Raw genomic sequence first — 18,787 nt, 5'->3', positions numbered from 1 at the left:
TTTTTGGCGTTAATTTTGATTTTTAAAAAGTATTGCATAAAAAAAAAAAAGTATTGCATTGACATACTATTTATCTTAATTACAGAGTATTTGGTGTCCCTTTGTTTTCCACTTTGGCTCACCCTAATCCAGGCCTGCTGGATCCGTCTCCCTAGGGGGCATCAGAATTACTCAAGTCATATATACACTACCAAATGTAAAATAGATGGCTAGTGGGAAGCAGCCGCATAGCACAGGGAGATCAGCTCGGTGGTTTGTGACCACCTAGAGGGGTGGGATGGGGAGGGTGGGAGGGAGGGAGATGCAAGAGGGAAGAGATATGGGAACATATGTATAACTGATTCACTTTGTTATACAGCAGAAACTAACACACCATTGTTAAGCAATTATACTCCAATAAAGACGTTAAAAAAAAAAAAAAAAGAATCACTCAAGTCCCCTGGCTGGCAACCCCTCCTCGATGGGCATCCTCCACGCCTGGGATGTCCTGGTGAGAATCTGCAGCTGGCCCCAGCCCTTGGTTCACACACCTTGGCTCCTCCCCTTGGGTCTGGCACCAGCCTTCAGATCCTTCTCAACTCAGTCCAGGCAGCAATATCTACTGATCAGGACTGGCAGATGAGACAAAACCTTATAAGGACCTGGGAAAGCATCTCTATTAGGGACAACTGACATAACATTGTAGGGATGAGGCTGGAGGAAAGTTCCGGGTCCAAAGCTCATTCTAGGCTGACCGACGAAGGTACAGAGTTGTGGACAGAGCTGTCAGTTGAAAAGGTGAGGAAATTATTGCTGGAGATCAGAGCTGTCTAACAGAACTTTCTGTGACAAAAGAAATGTTCTACATCTGCACAGGACAATACCGTAGCCACTAACCACATGTGGCTATTGAGCATGTGAAATATGGCTAGTGCAACTGAGCAACTGAATTTTAAAATTTATTTAATTTGGATTAATTTATATTTAAATTTAAATGGCCGATGAGACTAACGGCTATTGTATTATAGTGCAGCTCTAGCTCAGCGATTCTCAAATTCCACTTGCATTGGAATCATCTGCAGGACTTGTTTAAAGTAGGTTGCTGAGCCCATCTCAGAGTTTCTGATCCAGTAGGTCTGGGGTGGGGCCCGAGACTTTATCTTTCTAACAACTTCCCAGGTGATGCCAATGTTGCTGGTCTGGGAACACGCTGAGACCACTGATCCAGAGAGGATTCTGATTCCAAGCAGCTTTGGGATTATTAAACCAATCACGTTATGCCTTGGTGTTGGCTTATCTTGGAGCAAAATGCCGGCCTGGGCTTTAGAGAAGGATAGATATGGATTCACATCCCTGATCCTCCACTAATTAGCCGTATGACCTTCCATAATCTGCTCCCTCACAAAATGGAAATAACAGTACACACCAAATAGGGTAATTACAGAGATTAAACGTGATAAGGTATATACGTCATTCGATATGTTTTTAAGGTCATTTCCTGCTCAGAAAGTGTATTAAATAGGATCATATATGTGGACGATGTAATTTGTAACATAACATCAGGCATTTCCACAAAAAAATTCTGTCAAGATTCCCCAGTGCTGGTGTGTTAATTATTGTATATAACAAATTACCCCCCAAATGTAGCGACTTCAAACAACACGTATTTTATTACCTCACAGTTTCTGTGGGTCAAAAATGTGGATATGGCTTAGCTGGGTATTTCTGGCTCACTGTCTCTCATGAGATTGTAGATAAACTGCCAGGGCTGCAGTCTCAGCTGACGTCTTGACTCGGGTGGGTGCAACTCCAAATAAAAGTAATGAACTTATTCTCCTCTTTCACGTTAGTCACACTCTTTATATTAACAATACCAATTATAATAACAAACGCCAACATTTACAAAAGCAACAAATACCCACCATACGTAAAAAAACCCTTATCTCATATGCTTTTGTTACTAGCTTAATTCCAACAATATTCATTCATACAGGCCAAGAAATAATTATCTCAAACTGACGATGAATTACCATCCAAACCCTTAAATTATCACTTAGCTTCAAAACAGACTATTTCTCAATAATATTTGTACCAGTAGCATTATTTATAAGGTGGTTTATTATAGAATTTTCAATACAATATATACACTCAGATTCTAATATTAACCGATTCTTCAAATATTTACTCCTCTTTCTCATCACAATATTAATTCTTGTCACTGTTAACAACCTTTTTCAACTTTTTATTGGATGACAAGGGGTCGGAATCATATCTTTTCTTCTTATCAGATGATGGTATGGATGAGCAGACGGAAATACAGTTGCTCTCCAAGCAATTCTATATAACCTTATCGGAGACATTGGATTTATTATAGTAATAGCATGATTTCTATTTCACTCAAACACATGAGACCTGCAACAAATCTTCATACTCGACCTAGGCCACTCAAACCTACCTCTAATAGGACTCGTATTAGCTGAAACTGGAAAATCCGCCCAATTTGGTCTTCACCCATGACTTCCCTCAGCAACAGAGGGCCCTACCCCCGTTTCAGCTTTATTCCACTCAAGCGCAATGGTTGTAGCAGGTATTTTCCTGCTTATCCGCTTTTACCCTTTAACAGAAAATAATAAATTCATCCAAACAACAGCATTATGCTTAGGGGCTATTACTACACCATTTGCAGCAATATGCGCCCTTACCCAAAATGATATTAAAAAAACTGTCGCTTTTTCCCCTTCAAGCCAGCTAGGCCTTATAATGGTAACAATCGGTATTAACCAGCCTTATCTAGCATTCCTCCACATCTGCACACACGCCTTTTTTAAGACCATATTGTTTATGTGCTCTCGGGCTATTACACACAGCCTAAATGATGAACAAGACATTTGAAAAATAGAAGGCCTGTTTAAAGCACTACCTTTTACCGTAACAGCCCTCATTATTGGAAGCCTAGCACTGACAGGAATACCTTTCCTCACTGGATTTTATTCTGAAGACCTAATTATCAAAACCACTAACATGTCTTATACCAACGCCTGAGGCCTGCAAATAACTCTAATTGCCACGTCCCTCCCAGCTGTTTATAGTACTTGCATTATTTTCTTTGCATCTAGGACAACCCCGCTTTTCCACCTTAACTTTAATCAATGAAAATAACCCACTCCTAATTAATTCCACTTCTTTGGTTCTTTTTTTCTAAATTATTATTGTGGTAAGCTATATGTAAAATTTACTATTTTAACCACTTTTAAGTGTACAGTTCTGTGGCATTCAGTACATTCACATTGTTGTGCAACTGTCACCACCATCCATCTCCAGAACTTTTACACCTTCCCCACTTGAAACTCCGTATGGATTAGATATTAACTCCCTCTTCCCCACCGCACCCCTCAGCCCCTGGCAACTATCATGCTACTCTCTGTCCCTATGAATTTGACTTCTCTACGTACCTCGTACAAGTGGGATCATAGAATATTTGTCCTTTTGTGACTGGCTTATTGCACTTAGCATAGTGTCCATGTAGTAGCATGTGCCAGAAGTGCCTTCCTTTTTATGGCTGAATAGTATTCCACTGTATGCATACGCAACGTTTTGCGTATCTATTCAACCATCAGTGGACACTTGGGCTGCTTCCACCTTTTGACTGTTGTGAATAATGCTGCTATGAACACAGGTATACAACTGTCCAAGTTCCTGCTTTCATTTCTTTGGGGTGAGGGGATTCACTTCAGTTCACTCACATGATGGCTGGAAAGTGTCAGTTCATTTCAGGCTATTGGACTGAAGGCCTCAGTTCTTGGCTACAACACACGGCCCTGTCCACGAGGCTACGTACAACAAGACAGCTTGCCTCCACGGCACAAGTGATGAGACAGGGGGGAGGGGGGGAATCCTTTTATAACCTAATCTCAGGAGTGACAGGCCACCACGTCTGCCATATTCTATTCATGAGAAGTGCGTTAACAAGTCCAGGCCATACTCCAGGGGAGGGGATCGCACAAGGGGTGAACACCAGCAGGTAGGGATCATTGGGAGACATGTTCCATACTGCCTACCACAGCCAGCATTCTGACTCTAATAGGTGGATCTGCAGTGCAGGTATCTATATAAAAGGATACCTAGAGAAGTCCTTTAACTCTGGATTTATATGGATGACAAAAAAAGTTTTTGACATTAACTGGACCCAAAACTCAGCATGAGAAACACAATCTTCTGCACATTATCCTACGTGTAATTCTACAGTACTGCGGCTATTCGAAGGGATACTGAATTCACCTGGCAGTTTTTCCTTAGCACAGCGCTGACGACTGTCTGCTCCTGATGCACACCTTTTGTCATCCAGCCCAGCCACACACTGAGTCTTCCAGTCTGTATACAAAAAAGCCTCAAATGCCAGCCAGCCATTTGGGTTCAGCCCCCATGGTTCTGCATCTCAATTCCCAACTTGAGCTCCGGGCTCTGCATCCTCAGCCTCCGTATCTATCTTTACCCCTCCTGATGTGGAGTCTGTCCTTCCCCTGCTCTGATCCCACCCATCACAACCCTCACAGTGCTCCTGGGGAAGCCACACCCGCTCCACAGATAAGACCAACTAGCTTGAGGATCTCCCCAGCCCTTCCCCTCATTCAGGGATTATCCCCATGCTGGTCCCATCTGCTTATTTCTTCATACGGGCTCTACTGCTCTTCTCTGTCTCAGGCTGGGCTATCACTTTCTTCGGAGGTTAATCACTGCCCATACACAGTCCCCGCAGACAATGGGACACTTTGGACCGAAACATGGACCCCCATATATTTTCTCCCCTCCCCAGGCCCCATTTTTCACCATCTGATACCTAATACGTATTGCATAAATTACTTCAGTATTTGGAAAATGATAAACCAGCTCCCTCTTTTAAATTATTTTAATCTCTATTCTGCAGATAAGAAAAATGAGACTCAGAGAGGTTAAGAACTACCCAAGGTCACACAGCAGTGACCAAAAAACTCCACATAGTTACCATTGAGTTTCCAGGGTGTCCTGAGTGGTTTGTGATTTATTTTTTTTTCAGGCTGAAAGCCTAGTGGGATGACCACGATTCAGAGGGGGCTGTCTTTCTATTCTGCTCTGTACTCACCCAACACAACCCATCTCCCAATGCACAGAGCCACAGTCTACTACCTAGGACAGCCAAGGACAGGGGACGAAATGCCTATGATTCTACAGTCCCGAGGCATCAACTACCTCACCTTCACTGATACAACCAGAGGAAGACATCTGGCCCAAGCAGAGCTAATAAGATTGCCTCTCTTTGGTATTTGGAATCAGGGCGTTAAAATGCACAGCGACTCAGATGGCAGAACTGTAAGGTCATGCAGAGATGGGGCTGGAGTCAGTGGCCTGGCAAGTCCGAGTTATGTGGGACTTCCCTGGTGGTCTAGTGGTTAGGACTCTGTGCTCCCAATGCAGGGGACTCGGGTTTGATCCCTGGTCGGGGAACTAAGATCCCGCATGCAGCATGGCGTGGCCAAAAAAAAAAAAAAAGTTAGGCCAGGCTGCATCTTTAGAGGTAGGGTAGGGTACAGTAGGTGCCCAGACTGTGGAAGTAAGCTGCCAGGTTTGATCATGCCTCCCACTTACCTGCTGCAGGATTTGGGGCAAGCTGCTTTACCTTTACATGACTCAGTTTTCTCATCTGTAAAATGGGGAAACAAACAGTATTTAACTCAACTCGTTGTTGTTATAATGAAATGAGTGAACATCCACCAAGGTCGTAGCGTGGGCACACAGCACACGCTAGGAACTGCCAGCTGCGGTTATTCCAGAGCCGAGAAGACACCCGTAGCTTGAGACCCAAGGATGGAGCAACTTCCCATGACTTTCCACTTACCAGCAGGTCTGCCAGGACTCAGAGCACTTTATTTCAACCACCAAAAGGTTTCCCCTGAAAAGTAAGAGGAGATTTCCTATGGTATTTTACCTAATTAAATTTCACCTCACACTAAAAGACTAAAAGTCTAAAAGTTTAAAAACCATACGCCACACTGATTTGGAAGTTTTATTCTTTTTATTGCAAATTTCTGATAAAGGAAACTACAGGGAAGCTGATTCTCATTTAAACTTTGGTGATAAGAGGACGTTGGAGCTCGGGGTTCACAACACGTCAGTCACCCAGGGGCCTCTGACGTGTGCGGCCGCCTGCATCCCCTCCCAGAGGTTCTGACTTAGTTGGTCTGGGGGGGGCAGTCTGGGCATTGATAGCTTTTGAACTGCCCAGGTGATTCGAACTTGCAGCCAGGGTGGAGAACCCCTGCCAGAGCTCGTGACGTGGTGGTGGCAGCATCAGAAGTATCACCCACTCACGTCACCCCTTGACCTGAGTCCAGCTGGTGTCCTCTGTCCCCCTCTTCCCAGGTGTGACACGTGCTGATTCTTCCTCCTCGGGGCCCGCAGAGGAGAGAGACGCTGGAGGGGCCATGGCTCTCGGTGCTGTGGTTTGTGCTGAAACCAGGAGAACTGTACTAAACACGGCTACTCTGTCACAAAAAGAAACTCACTTTCTGATTGCAAAAGAGCATTAACCTTTTTGTTTTTTCATTAAGTGGACATAGTCTTCCTATATAGAGATGCAAAGATTTGTGACAAAATAAGGAAATATATGTTGGATGACATATTCCTTATATGACTTCTCAGGTCCAAATTAAAAAAAAATTTAGTCAAGCCATTGAGGGTAAACTATTATGTACTTCAGCAGCATAATTTATATGGGTAAACAGTAATACCCAGTTAGAGATTTCATTTATGATTTATTCTAAAATAGAAAATGCTTTAATTTTCCTGAGTCCTAGGCAAACAAAAAAAAAAGTTTTAAAATTTTTCAGAGTATCCCTGTTTTCCTTTTCTTGGGCACCCTCATAGTTTAGAATGGCATGTGTCTCACTATTAGCTTTTACAGACATAGGTGAACAAATAGCACTGGCGCCAATTTTCAATGGCTAATCAAATATAGCGATTGAAAATAAAACACCCATCATCTACGAAGTTGCTCAAAATGAACGTTTCTTAACATTGTTATAAATGCAATATCAATTTGATTCTCTGGCCATACAAAAGTATGAATTTCTATTCCATTACTGATAGTGAATGATTAACATCTTAACAGTGATAAAATTTTTAGAGCATTTAAAAAATACATAGGATCCCATTTTTACATCATAATTCTGATGTATTATCGTGCCTTCTATTTTGTCCACAAAACTTTTATAGGGTACAGTGCACTGACGTGATAAAACCAAGGCACAAGAATATAGTTACAATAAGTGTATATAAACCTTAGCACTCTGTGCCTATTTTGGAAAAATTTAGAGAGGAGATCAAAGAGCCTGAAAAATTTTCACATCCCATTATGATTAATGAACAATTGTGTAATAAACAGGCTATTAACCACCATTCCATTATTGAATATATGGCTATCACTATACAGGTGGTGGATAATTGAAAAAAGTTTTCAATATTAAAACCTGGTATAACTATGTGGTTGATGTAGATAATTGTGCCTTGCATTATCTAGATAATTGTCTTAAGTTTCCATTTTAATTTGTAATCTATATGGCAGTTATCAATTTTTAAATTATTTTCACTGCATAAATGGTAGGAATTTTTCCAAATGTTAAATCCCCTCCCCCTACAAAAGACAGAAGATTTACAAGAAGATACCAATATAAGAAATGCACAGACAACAATAATAAAATCCAAATATGGACTCAAAGGTTGAATTCTAATCTATCAGGACGTTCTCTTAATTTAGGGTGAGGAGCAACACGTTCCTGTGATAATTCATTATCTTCTTAATTAAAAAAAATCACCACGACATTTTTCAAGAGTAAAGTCTTGGCTAGAGCATCAAGCATCGAAGGAAAATTGTTAAGTCTTTTCTCATTCATAAAACGAAAGGGATAAAAGCCTTTCAAAATCCAGGGAGGGGAGGATATTCCATTGAATTTAGAGAAGTGGAATAAAGTGGTAAAAACTGTATGTAATACTTTTAAAGAGAGTGTTTTCAAGACTCCAGGTAAACATCTAGAACCATGGAAACACATTTCTCGGCACATGCACGCCATGAATAGAACAATCCTGAATGCAGGTACCGCCTGGCTACAGAGGAATCCAGTTCCCGGCCCCACTGGCAAAACCACCTTTGAGGTCCATGTCCCAAGTCCCTTCACTTTGGAGCGTCCGGCTTCTGCATCTGTTGGATTTGCTTCTGTAGCTGGTCCTTGTCCAGCTTCATCTTGGCTTCGAGAACTTGCCTGAGGGATCCTATGCTTTCATAGATGGCTGTAAACCCTTTAAGAAGAGGTAAATTTCATAGGAGTTAATATTAAAAAACAAGCCTGTATCAAATCTACAGCAGAGAGTAATAATTGATCTGGGCAAAAGATATCAATAGATACTAAAACTACTGGAATAAAAGTTTGATGGGAAACAGGATAGTTACCTAGTTTCAGAGTATCTCCCTACAGATACAAAGGGAAAAAGGAAATATTACAGTGGAGAAATCTGACAGACACCACTTTAACCAAGAGATCAAAGCTAACTTCACCAACACTGGGAGGAACCAACATCATGTATCCTCGATAAGAAAACCCTGGGAAGGACACATCACTTCTGTGGCATTTCTGTTCAAAATGCACACCCTGAATCTAATTAAAAGGAAGCAAACAGACCCAAACTGTGGGACACTCCACAAAATGCTGGCCTGTGTTCTTTAATGATGACAACATTACTGTGGAACTGATCTAGATTAAAGGAGACTAAATAAAGAAACATGATAACTAAATATGATATGTGATTCTGGATTAGAACCTGGACTGGGGAAGGTTTGCTGTAAAGGAAACAATGGTGAAACTTGAAAATTGAGTATTGAAAAATGTTTCATCAATACTACATTGTACCATAGTTACTGAAGAGAATGTCCTTGTTCTTAAGGTATATACATTGAAATAATATAGGGGTAAAAAGGTATTCTGGCTTCTGCAACTTACTCCCAAAAGATTTAGGGTAAAAAATTATATTCATACACACGCTCACACATTAAGCAAATTTCAAAAGTGTTAACAATTGGTGAATCTAAGTGAAAGATGTATAGTTTTCGGACTAGTCTTAACGGTTTTTCTAAATTTGAAATTATTTCAAAATAAAAAGCTAAAAATAGAAAAAATTCCCAATCAAAAGGTAATTTTGTATTATTCTATATTCCTATTGGGTTTTTTAAAATTAATTTATTTATTTTTGGCTGCATTGGGTCTTCGTTGCTGCACACGGGCTTTCTCTAGTTGCGGTGAGCAGGGGCTACTGTTCATTGCGGTGCACGGGCTTCTCATTGCAGTGGCTTCTCTTGTTGCAGAGCATGGGCTCTAGGCACGCGGGCTTCCGTTGTTGTGGCTCACGGGCTCAGTAGTTGTGGCTCACGGGCTCTAGAGCGCAGGCTCAGTAGTTGTGGCGCACGGGCTTAGTTGCTCCGCAGCATGTGGGATCTTCCCGGACCAGGGGTCAAACCCGTGTCCCCTGCATTGGCAGGCAGATTCTTAACCACTGCGCCACCAAGGAAGTCCCCTATTGGTTTTTAAAATAAGTGTCAAAAACATCTTGTCTTCGTTAGCATATTTAGAATTTTCTCTCAGAAAATTTTCTTTATGTAACAATTCATGAAAAAGAAGTATAAAAACTACTTATTAAAAATAATTTTGTTGGGAATTCCCTGGTGGTCCAGTGGTTAGGACTCGGTACTTTCACTGCCAAGGGCCTGGGTTCAATCCTGGTCAGGGAACTAAAGATCCCGCAAGCCACGTGGTGCAGCCAAAATAATAATAATAATAATATTGATAATAATAATAATAAATGAGTGAATTTTTAAAAAAATAATGTCCTTACTGAATGAAAAGATACAACATATTACTAAATAAAAGAGTGGGTTACAAATCAGCATGTATTGCATGAGCCTGTATTTGAAAAAGCATATATATATCCTGTATGTATAGAAAGATAATATACATAAAAAAGACCTCTGGGTAATAGGAGGTTTTTGTTTTGTTTTGTTTTGTTTTTTGTGCTTTATGATCTTCCACTAAGAAATTTGTTTTTGTAACAAGAAAAAGTAAATATTTTTAATTTTTAAAAGGCTCAGGGCTTCCCTGGTGGCGCAGTGGTTGAGAGTCTGCCTGCCAATGCAGGGGACACGGGTTCGAGCCCTGGTCTGGGAAGATCCCACATGCCGCGGAGCAGCTGGGCCCGTGAGCCGCAATTGCTGAGCCTACGTGTCTGGAGCCTGTGCTCCGCAACAAGAGAGGTCGCGATAGTGAGAGGCCCGCGCACCACGATGAAGAGTGGCCCCCGCTTGCCACAACTAGAGAAAGCCCTCGCACAGAAATGAAGACCTAACACAGCCATAAATAAATTAAAAAAAAAAAAAAGGCTCATATGCATTTCTTATTAGGTACTAACTATTCACAACCTCAGTGATATGTTGTATAGCTGATAATAAATCCACTCAGCAAACGATGCAAAGTTAACCATCAATAAAATATTCAAATACCATATTCTACTGGCCCAAAAGACCAAGAAAGAAAATTCATTTTTATCTTCACAAGTTCTAAGATTCATAAATTTAATGGCAGCTTCTCCTTAAATAAAATAGTAACCTTGTGGTGGTTACAACAAAATTATTCTTGGGATAACTAACTACTTTTATTTCCATGTGGCCAAAATAGAACAATTCCATGAAGAAAATTCACAGAACCAGAAAACTGGAAGGAACCAGGAGATAATTTAGTCCCCCTTCCCACACTACCCGACTGTCTTCTCTTTCCTGACCATGGTCAACAAGTCTTCACTTAAATACTTTCAGTAAAGAGCTCTCAGGCTCACAAAGCACCCGTATCTTTCTAGGACCATTAACTGTAGATACTTCTGCTTTATACTGAGTTAAAATCTGTCTTCAGGTAACTTCGAGTTATTGGTCCCAGTTCTGTATTCCTGAGTTCAGAGGATAAATCTAATCCTTCCTTTATCTGGCAGCACTTCAGAACTTAAACTCATCTCTTAACACTGTCTTCTAAACAAGTGTGGAGGAATGGGCCCTGTGGACTTTTGAGCAGAGGAGAATCATTCATTGCCACGGTGGGATACTGCCAACAGTATAAAATAAGCCTTCAAAGGCCCCTCAAAGATATATGCTTTATATATATATATACATAAAAAATGCTTTTAACAGAGAAGAAAACAATGCATTTTAGTTTGAATAGTATTTAATCTTAATTCTCTTTAATTTTGTTAAGATTTCATTTTGTCTTATTCCCTATATATTCTCTAGTTCTTTGTTGCTAGATTATATAATGGATCAAATAAGCATTGGAGACAAATTTAGTAAATATAGAATAAAGAAAGTATTTAAGCCTAAAAATAAAAGATATATGCTTATTTCTGAGGCATATTGACCTTGGCTTTGATCAGAAAAAAATCTGCAGATGGCACTAAAGAAAATGTACATCAGTTGCAAGCTAAGCGATTTTAGGTTTGTTTGCCTGTCTCTCGAGGTCTATCTTCATGTCCCTGGCAATGAAGCAACATTTTCGTTCAATATACCACAGCTACTTAGAAAATCACCTAAGGACACTTCATCAGCCAGGTTTGTGGTAGTTGTAGGGTAATACTAATTCATTGGCTTTTAGATCAAATAGAAAATGACCCAGAGAACTGTTTTCTTTTTGGCCTACCCGCATCAACTTCTGCTTTCATTTCCTTCATGTCCTCGGTCATCTGTAACTCAAGCTTGCTGATTCGCCCATTCATCTTCTCCTCTTCTTGTTTTGTCCTCTGTACCTCCATATTCTTCTTTTGACTCTCTTCTATTTTGTCCAGTCTGGCTGACATCTGGCTGAGCTTCTTCTCCACGTCTCTTTCACTGGCTCCCTGAGATCCATGATAAGAATGGCACTTGGTTACTCCAAAGAGTCTGATGCATTCGCATCAGTCATAATACCATTTAAGAACAATCTGCAGGGAACAGAATTGCAAAGGTTGCTTGTTGCTCGCCCCAGTATCCATTCTCCCCTTCTTCCATAACAGATCCCTGATTTTCATCTGGCTATAAGGTCACCCAGAGTAAAGACTACCTTTTCTATTGTCTCCTGAGTTTGCTGTGGCCATATGATTAAGTTCTGGCTAATGAGATATAAGTACAAACATATGTGGCAACTTCCAGGAAAAGTTAAAAAATAGCTGAGGCGTATCCTTGCCTCTTCTTTCTTTCTTCTGTTCTTGGAATTAAGACGTAATGGCTGGAGCTCTAGTAGCCATCTTGAACTATGAGTACAAGGGTCACTCTCTAGGACTGGCAGAGAGTTAAACCAGAAAGATCATGGGTCACTGAGGACTGACAAGCTACCACATTAGCCTTGTGATCCCTACACCCAGACTTCTTTTATGTGAAAGATAGATAAGCTTCTATCATATTAAAGTCACCATTATCCTGGAGTTTAGTTATTAAGCGTCCCTAGATGTAAAAATAGTGCTCCAAAGACCTAGAAGCCTAAAAATGTATTATTATGAATCTAAATAAATCAGGAGATCTGATAAAAATATGGAGACATGTAAAGAAATATTTGAAACAGAATATTTTCTTTCCTTTCCTCTCCACTATGCTTGGTTCTTATGAGAATCTGGGTCTGCAGGCAAGCTTTAGAGGCCAAGACTACAAACATCAAGCTGTAAGTGGGCTACAGCATAACAAAACTCTCTTGATGTGTTCAGTGCACAGTCTGCAATTCAGCAGCTCAGCATCAAGAGAGAGCAGAGCCAGAGATGCAATCTACACCAGTCATTTATGCTCCATCAAAGTCCAAGGGGAGGAAGCAGTGAAAGAAAAGAGAAGGGAGAGGGAGATGGTCAGGCGAGATAACCAAACCAAAAAACAACTGCTTGCCAAGTACTGATATTGAATACTATATATGCAAGGCTTTCTTGATATGATTTTTGAGTAGTTCTGCAAACCTTGGTTCTGCAGGAGAGTGGGGTAAAATGAGAAGGAACATGGAAAAGAAAACTGGACTCTGTTTAGATCTTGCACTGTGACACCTCATATTGGGTTTATAGTTTGATGGAGGGGCCTGGAGGGAGAAATCTAGTCAACGCTGTTTCTACCAGATCACGGAATTAAAACAAACTAAGATGAAGTATGTAATTGTAAATGCAGCTGGACAATTTGGTTCATTAAGGTCTTGATTTGGCTTCATCTTAGCTGAAAGTACTGAAAATTTCTACTTAGTCTTTGTTAACCAAAACAAGTCAAAGTGCTCTGTCTCTTTATAACAAACACAAAGAATCAATATGAACCACGGAAAGAGATTCTAAGGCAAGAAACAACTGTAACAGCTTAATGTGGTGCTAAATAAATGAATGATAAGTTACGAGGTGTTATTCAAACATTGCAGGTCCCACCGAATAACTTTACTATGTTTATGGCTGAACATCAACACCTACACTGTTTTCCTTAACAACCAAGGAAAGCTGATCGATTTTCTGTAAAAGTTCTTTTTCCATCCGTTCTTGTTCCTGTTGCAACCAATTCCGTGCAGATAAAATCTGGTTACTGAGTTCCTCAACTGTACCTTTGAATCTAAAATAAGAAAGTTAGCAAGTTAGTCATAAAACAGTTTTAATATGACATCAAAGAGTCTCAGTCTCTGACTATCAAATCTCTCAGAAATATATCAGCATTAAATTCAGCTCACTCAGAATTACATGCTTACCTTTTCCTTAGAATTGCACTTAGCGCTACATTGGGAAGGGTGGAGAGAAGGAAGATATAACAGAAAAGCACCTAATAATACTCCCACCCGTGCAGAGCTGACAGTGTGGACACCAAGGTGTCACACAGTGACAGAGAGCCACGCCACGTACTAATCTTTGCAGTTCAGAGGGTCCAGGGTGCTCTTGGCTCAAAGGACACAGCAGCCTAGCTCCCCTCCAGGCTCCCCTCTTGCCCTGGACTCTTCCTCCTTCTCCCTCTTATCGCCCAGGACTGAAGCCTGGCTCCCTTTCTCTCTAATGTTCTCCAAATTGCTCTTGCCCAATACAGATATTTCTTAATTTAAACCAAACAGAAAATTTAAAAAAAAACAAACCCCAACTTCTATTCCTATATAACTCTCCCTTTCCACATACCTTAAAATAACACCCCACACTTGCTGCCTTCCCTTTTAGTTTTATTATGAAAGGAATAAAAGTACACAAGAATATATGTGACTTAATAATAATAATAATAAAATGAACACCCCCTGTGGTAGAAGCCCCCAGTTCTCTGCAGTATCTCTTCTTCCCTATTAAGAAACCCTCAAATGTGAACTGGACCCATGGCTACCTAGTCAAAACTACACTTCTCAGCCTCCTTGGCAGCTACGTGTGGCCATATGGCTAAGCCAGGCAATGGGACACATGCGGAAGTGATAAGTAAACTTCCTGGTCATATCGTCAAAAACAAAGCTTCTCAGCCTTACCTGGGCAGGAAGCCAAGCCAGCAGTCCTGCCCAACTGTGGAGCCCCACCTAACCTGGGAGACTGACCATGGAGCACAGCAGCTTTACTGAATTCATTTATTCTAACAGTTCTTTGATGGAGTCCTTAGAGTTTTCTCTAGAAGATCATATCATCTGCAAGCAGGGATAATTTTGCTTCTTTTTTTCTGATTTGAATGCCCTTCATTTCTTTTTCTTGCCTAATTGCTCTGGCCAGGAGTTCCAGCACTACGTTGAACAGAATTGGTGAGAGTGGGCATCCTTGTCTTGTTTCTGATCTTAGAGGAAAAGCTTTCAAAATTTCATCGCTGAGTATTAGATTAGCTGCGGGCTTGTCATGTGTGGACTTTATTATGTCGAGGTACATTCTTTCTATACCCAAATTGTTGAGAGTCTTTATTATGATGTTGAATTTTGTCAAATGCTTTTTCTGCATCTATTGAGATGATCGTATGATTTTTACCCTTCGTTCTGTTAATGTGATGTATCACACTGATTGATTTGTGTACATTGAAACATCCTTGCATCCCAGGGATAAATCCCAGTTGATCACGGTGTATGATTCTTTTAATGTGCTGTTGAATTGGTTTCTTAGCATTTTGAGATTTTTGCATCTATGTTCATCAGGGATATTGGCCAGTAATTTTCTTTTCTTGTAATGTCTATCTGGTTTTGGTATCAGAGTAATGCTGGTCTCGTAAAATGAGTTTGGAAGAGTTCTCTCCAACTTTTTGGAAGAGTTTGAGGATGACTGGCATTAATTCTTCTTTAACTGTTTGTTAGAATTCACTCATGAAGCTATCTGGTCCTGGACTTTTCTTTGTTGAGAGGTTTTTGATTACTGATTTAATCTCCTTTCTCATCATTGGTCTGTTCAGATTTTCTATTTCTTCATGATTCAGTCTTAGTAGGTTGTTTCAGGAATTTATTCATGTCTTCTAAGTTATCCAGTTTGTTGGTATATGATTGTGCATAGTAATCTCTTATGATCCTCTGTATTTCTGTTATCAGTTATAGTATCTCCTCTTTCATTTATAATTTTATTTATTTGAGTCCTCTTTCTTTTTGTCTGGGATAGTCTAGCTAAAGTTTTGTCTATTTGGCTTATCAGTCAGTTTTATTGATTTTTCCCCCAATTGTTTTTCTGTTATTTCCTATTCTTTATTTCATTTATTTCTGGCCTAATCTTTATCATTTCCTTCCTTCTGCTATCTTTGGGCTTAGTTTATTCTTCTTTTTCTAATTCCTTGAGGTATAAAGGTAGGTTGTTTATTCAAGGTCTTTCTTTTTTCTTCATGTAAGCGTTTATCACTGTAAGCTTTCCTCATAGAACTGCCTTTGTGGCATCCCATAAGTTTTGGTATGCTGTGTTTCCATTTTCATTTGTTTCAAGATTTTTCGAATTTCCCTTTTGATCTTCTTTGACCCACTGGTTGTTCAGGGGTGTGTTGTTTAATTTCCACATATCTGTGAATTTTCCAAATTTTCTCTTGTCGTTAATTTTTAGTTTCATACCATTTTGGTTTGAAAACGTACTTAACATGATTTCACTCTTCTTTAATTTGTTAAGACTTGTTTTGTCACCTAACATATGATCTATCCTGAGAATGTTCTGTGCGCACTTAAGGAGAATGTATATTCTGCAGCTGTTGGATGGAATGCTCTACATACGTCTGTTAGGTCTCTAGTTGGGCAGGGCTGAGGTGTGAGTGGTGGGGGACTGCTGGCTGGGCTCTACAGTCAGGTGATCCTACTGGTTGGGCTCCCAGGGTAGGCAGGGCTGCTGGCTGGGTCACACAGTCAAATGGAGCCACCAGCTGGACTCTGCAGGTCCCTCTGGTCCGGTGGGGTCACTGTGTTCCCTAGCATGGTGCTGGTGCTGGTTGGACTCCATGATGGGGCCTGAGGCTCCACAACTGGGCAGGCTGCTGGTTGTGCACCCCTGATGAGTAAGGTCACTGGCCGGGATCCCTGGTCAGGCAGGGCCACCAGCTGTACCTTGCAGTCAGGTGGAGCTGCAGGCTGTGCTCTGTGGTTGAGGGGGGTTGCTCTCTGGACTCCCTAGTCAGGTAAGGTCACTGGGTATGTTCTGCTTTTAGGAGGGGTTGTTGGTTGGTTTCCTTGCTTGGGCAAAGCCAAAGGCTCTGCTCGGCAATCAAGTGGGGCCATAGGTTGGGCTCCACTTCTAGGGTTATAGGCTGGACTCCAAGGCCACCTGGGTCACTGTTCAGGCTCCCTGGTCAGGTGAGGCAAGAAGTTACATTTTATTTTCAATGATCATATTTTCTAGAAGCTCAATTCGGCTGTTTGTCAATTCTGTTGGGTTTTTTTTCTGGCCACACCACGTCGTTTGTGGGGTTTTAGTTCCCCAACCAGGGATCGAACCCAGGCCCTCAGCAGTGACAGCACAGAGCCCTAACCACTGGACCGCCAGGGAATTCCCCTGACTGTTCATTTTTGGTAAGCTCTTATTCCTTAGTTGTACCTTCAAAACGTGTATGTGTGTGAATACCCACACATACACATACATACATATACACACACACATCACTTTATCCAAGAATTCCTATATATGCAGTATTTAGAAGTCTGATTCTGCTTATTGTTGTTTCTTCTCACTCTATTACTTATGTGATGTTTTTTCCTTGTGTTGGCCTACACTTTCTTTTTATTTTTTTTTTTTAATTTATTTATTTATTTTTGGCTGTGTTGGGTCTTCGTTTCTATGCGAGGGCTTTCTCTATTTGCTGCGAGCGGGGGCCACTCTTCATCGCGGTGCGCGGGCCTCTCGCTATCGCGGCCTCTCTTGTTGCGGAGCACAGGCTCCAGACGCGCAGGCTCAGTAGCTGTGGCTCAGGGGCCCAGCCGCTCCGCGGCATGTGGGATCTTCCCAGACCAGGGCTCGAACCCGTGTCCCCTGCATTGGCAGGCAGATTCTCAACCACTGCGCCACCAGGGAAGCCCCGGCCTACAATTTCTGATGTGGACCATTTTTAAAGTCTTTACTGAAGTTGACAATATTGCTTCTGTTTTATGTTTTGGTTTTTTGGCCGCGAGGCGTGTGGCATCTTAGCTCCCCTGGCCTACAACTTCTGACTGTACATTCACGTTCCTTAGAATTTCATGTCTGTGGGAAGACTTGAAGACTGAGTATTCGCATTTGCTTCTGCCAGGCATCTCGGGCCACTACCAAATCAAGATCATTCTAAGATAAATTACTTATTCTGGTTTCTTCAAGGTGCTTGGGTAATGTGAATTCTAACTCTAAATCCACATAAAGGTTGTACTGTGGTCCTGAATTTTCAAGGAATACCTTTTACCCTTCTACCCAGAATCAAGATTTCAACAGGAAAGTTTCCTTATGATGTCTCTGTGGAATATTTTTTTTTCCTCCTAGTTCATCCAACCAGGGTTTTACCTTTTGGGTCTCTAATCTGTACTTCTACTTCACAGAGGCCCCAGGCTTGGTCCCCTTACCTCTGTGAACAGCCTTTGTGTCTAGACTTCTGGACTTTAAATTGTAGGAAGAAAAATAAAGATGTTCATGACTGCTGACTAATAATATCTACTAAGGAAGAAAATATACTAAGATGTTTATTTTCTTCCTGTGCGATGGAAGGAAGGGGACAGGAGATCTTTCTGTTCTTGGCAAGATTGCAGAATCTATGAGAAAGAGTGCCATAACTCAATAATGATATAAATACAGATAATTAGAGGAAAGGAAACATGGTTTTCATAAGAGAATTCCTGTTAAATCAGCAATAACCCTAAAATGGCATTAAGCATGGAGAGAATGAGATACAAGAACCAGGAGAATAATAAATTTAAAACTTCCACAAGCCTCTAACAAAGTTCCATACTGAAGTCGTCTCTAAAAAAATATAATAAGTCAAATACACACACAAACACACACATACACACACATACACATATATGGTCACTGCTGGCTCTGCTTTGGCAGGAAAATGCCAAGCTCATGAAGATTCATGACAGGGAAAAGTGTATGGTTCTGTGATTGAGCAGATGAGCAGCAGATGAGTTTCACTGGGGGCAAGTCCAGTTTAAGGCATCACTAAAACACAATGCAAAGTATAGCACATTAGAGGGTCCTAACTAGACAGCTCAGCAGCCCCTAGGTGCAGACCTCTCTCACCTAGACGCCTGCAACAATGCCCTCCCCCAGCCGACGTCCCCATCTCTGCTTCAGCCCCTGTGATCCATCTCCCAACTGCAATCAAGGCCATTTTAAAAAA

General features: G+C 41.0%; 1 protein-coding gene across 7 annotated transcripts in view; it reads right to left on the bottom strand.

Moving 5' to 3' along the window:
* Nucleotides 1–6,009: 6,009 nt before the first annotated feature.
* FAM81A (family with sequence similarity 81 member A) overlaps nucleotides 6,010–18,787 on the bottom strand; it is a 125,033-nt gene continuing 112,255 nt past the window's right edge. For 6 of the 7 annotated variants that reach the window (XM_082388172.1, XM_082388168.1, XM_082388166.1 and 3 more), the window contains exons 7-9: nucleotides 13,501–13,636; nucleotides 11,736–11,931; nucleotides 6,010–8,307 (exon numbers count right to left, since the gene is read on the bottom strand). In XM_082388172.1, coding sequence (XP_082244298.1) covers nucleotides 8,183–8,307; nucleotides 11,736–11,931; nucleotides 13,501–13,636 — 457 coding nt within the window. In that variant the 3' untranslated portion in view covers nucleotides 6,010–8,182. The remainder of the gene's footprint in view (nucleotides 8,308–11,735; nucleotides 11,932–13,500; nucleotides 13,637–18,787) is intronic. The other variant, XM_082388169.1, reaches the window with a different exon arrangement.

Source organism: Balaenoptera borealis, assembly GCF_965194805.1.
Source record: "Balaenoptera borealis genome assembly, chromosome: 3".
Lineage (NCBI taxonomy): Eukaryota > Metazoa > Chordata > Mammalia > Artiodactyla > Balaenopteridae > Balaenoptera > Balaenoptera borealis.
The sequence above is the reverse complement of the archived record's forward strand: the minus strand, read 5'-3'. Positions and strand labels throughout refer to the sequence as shown.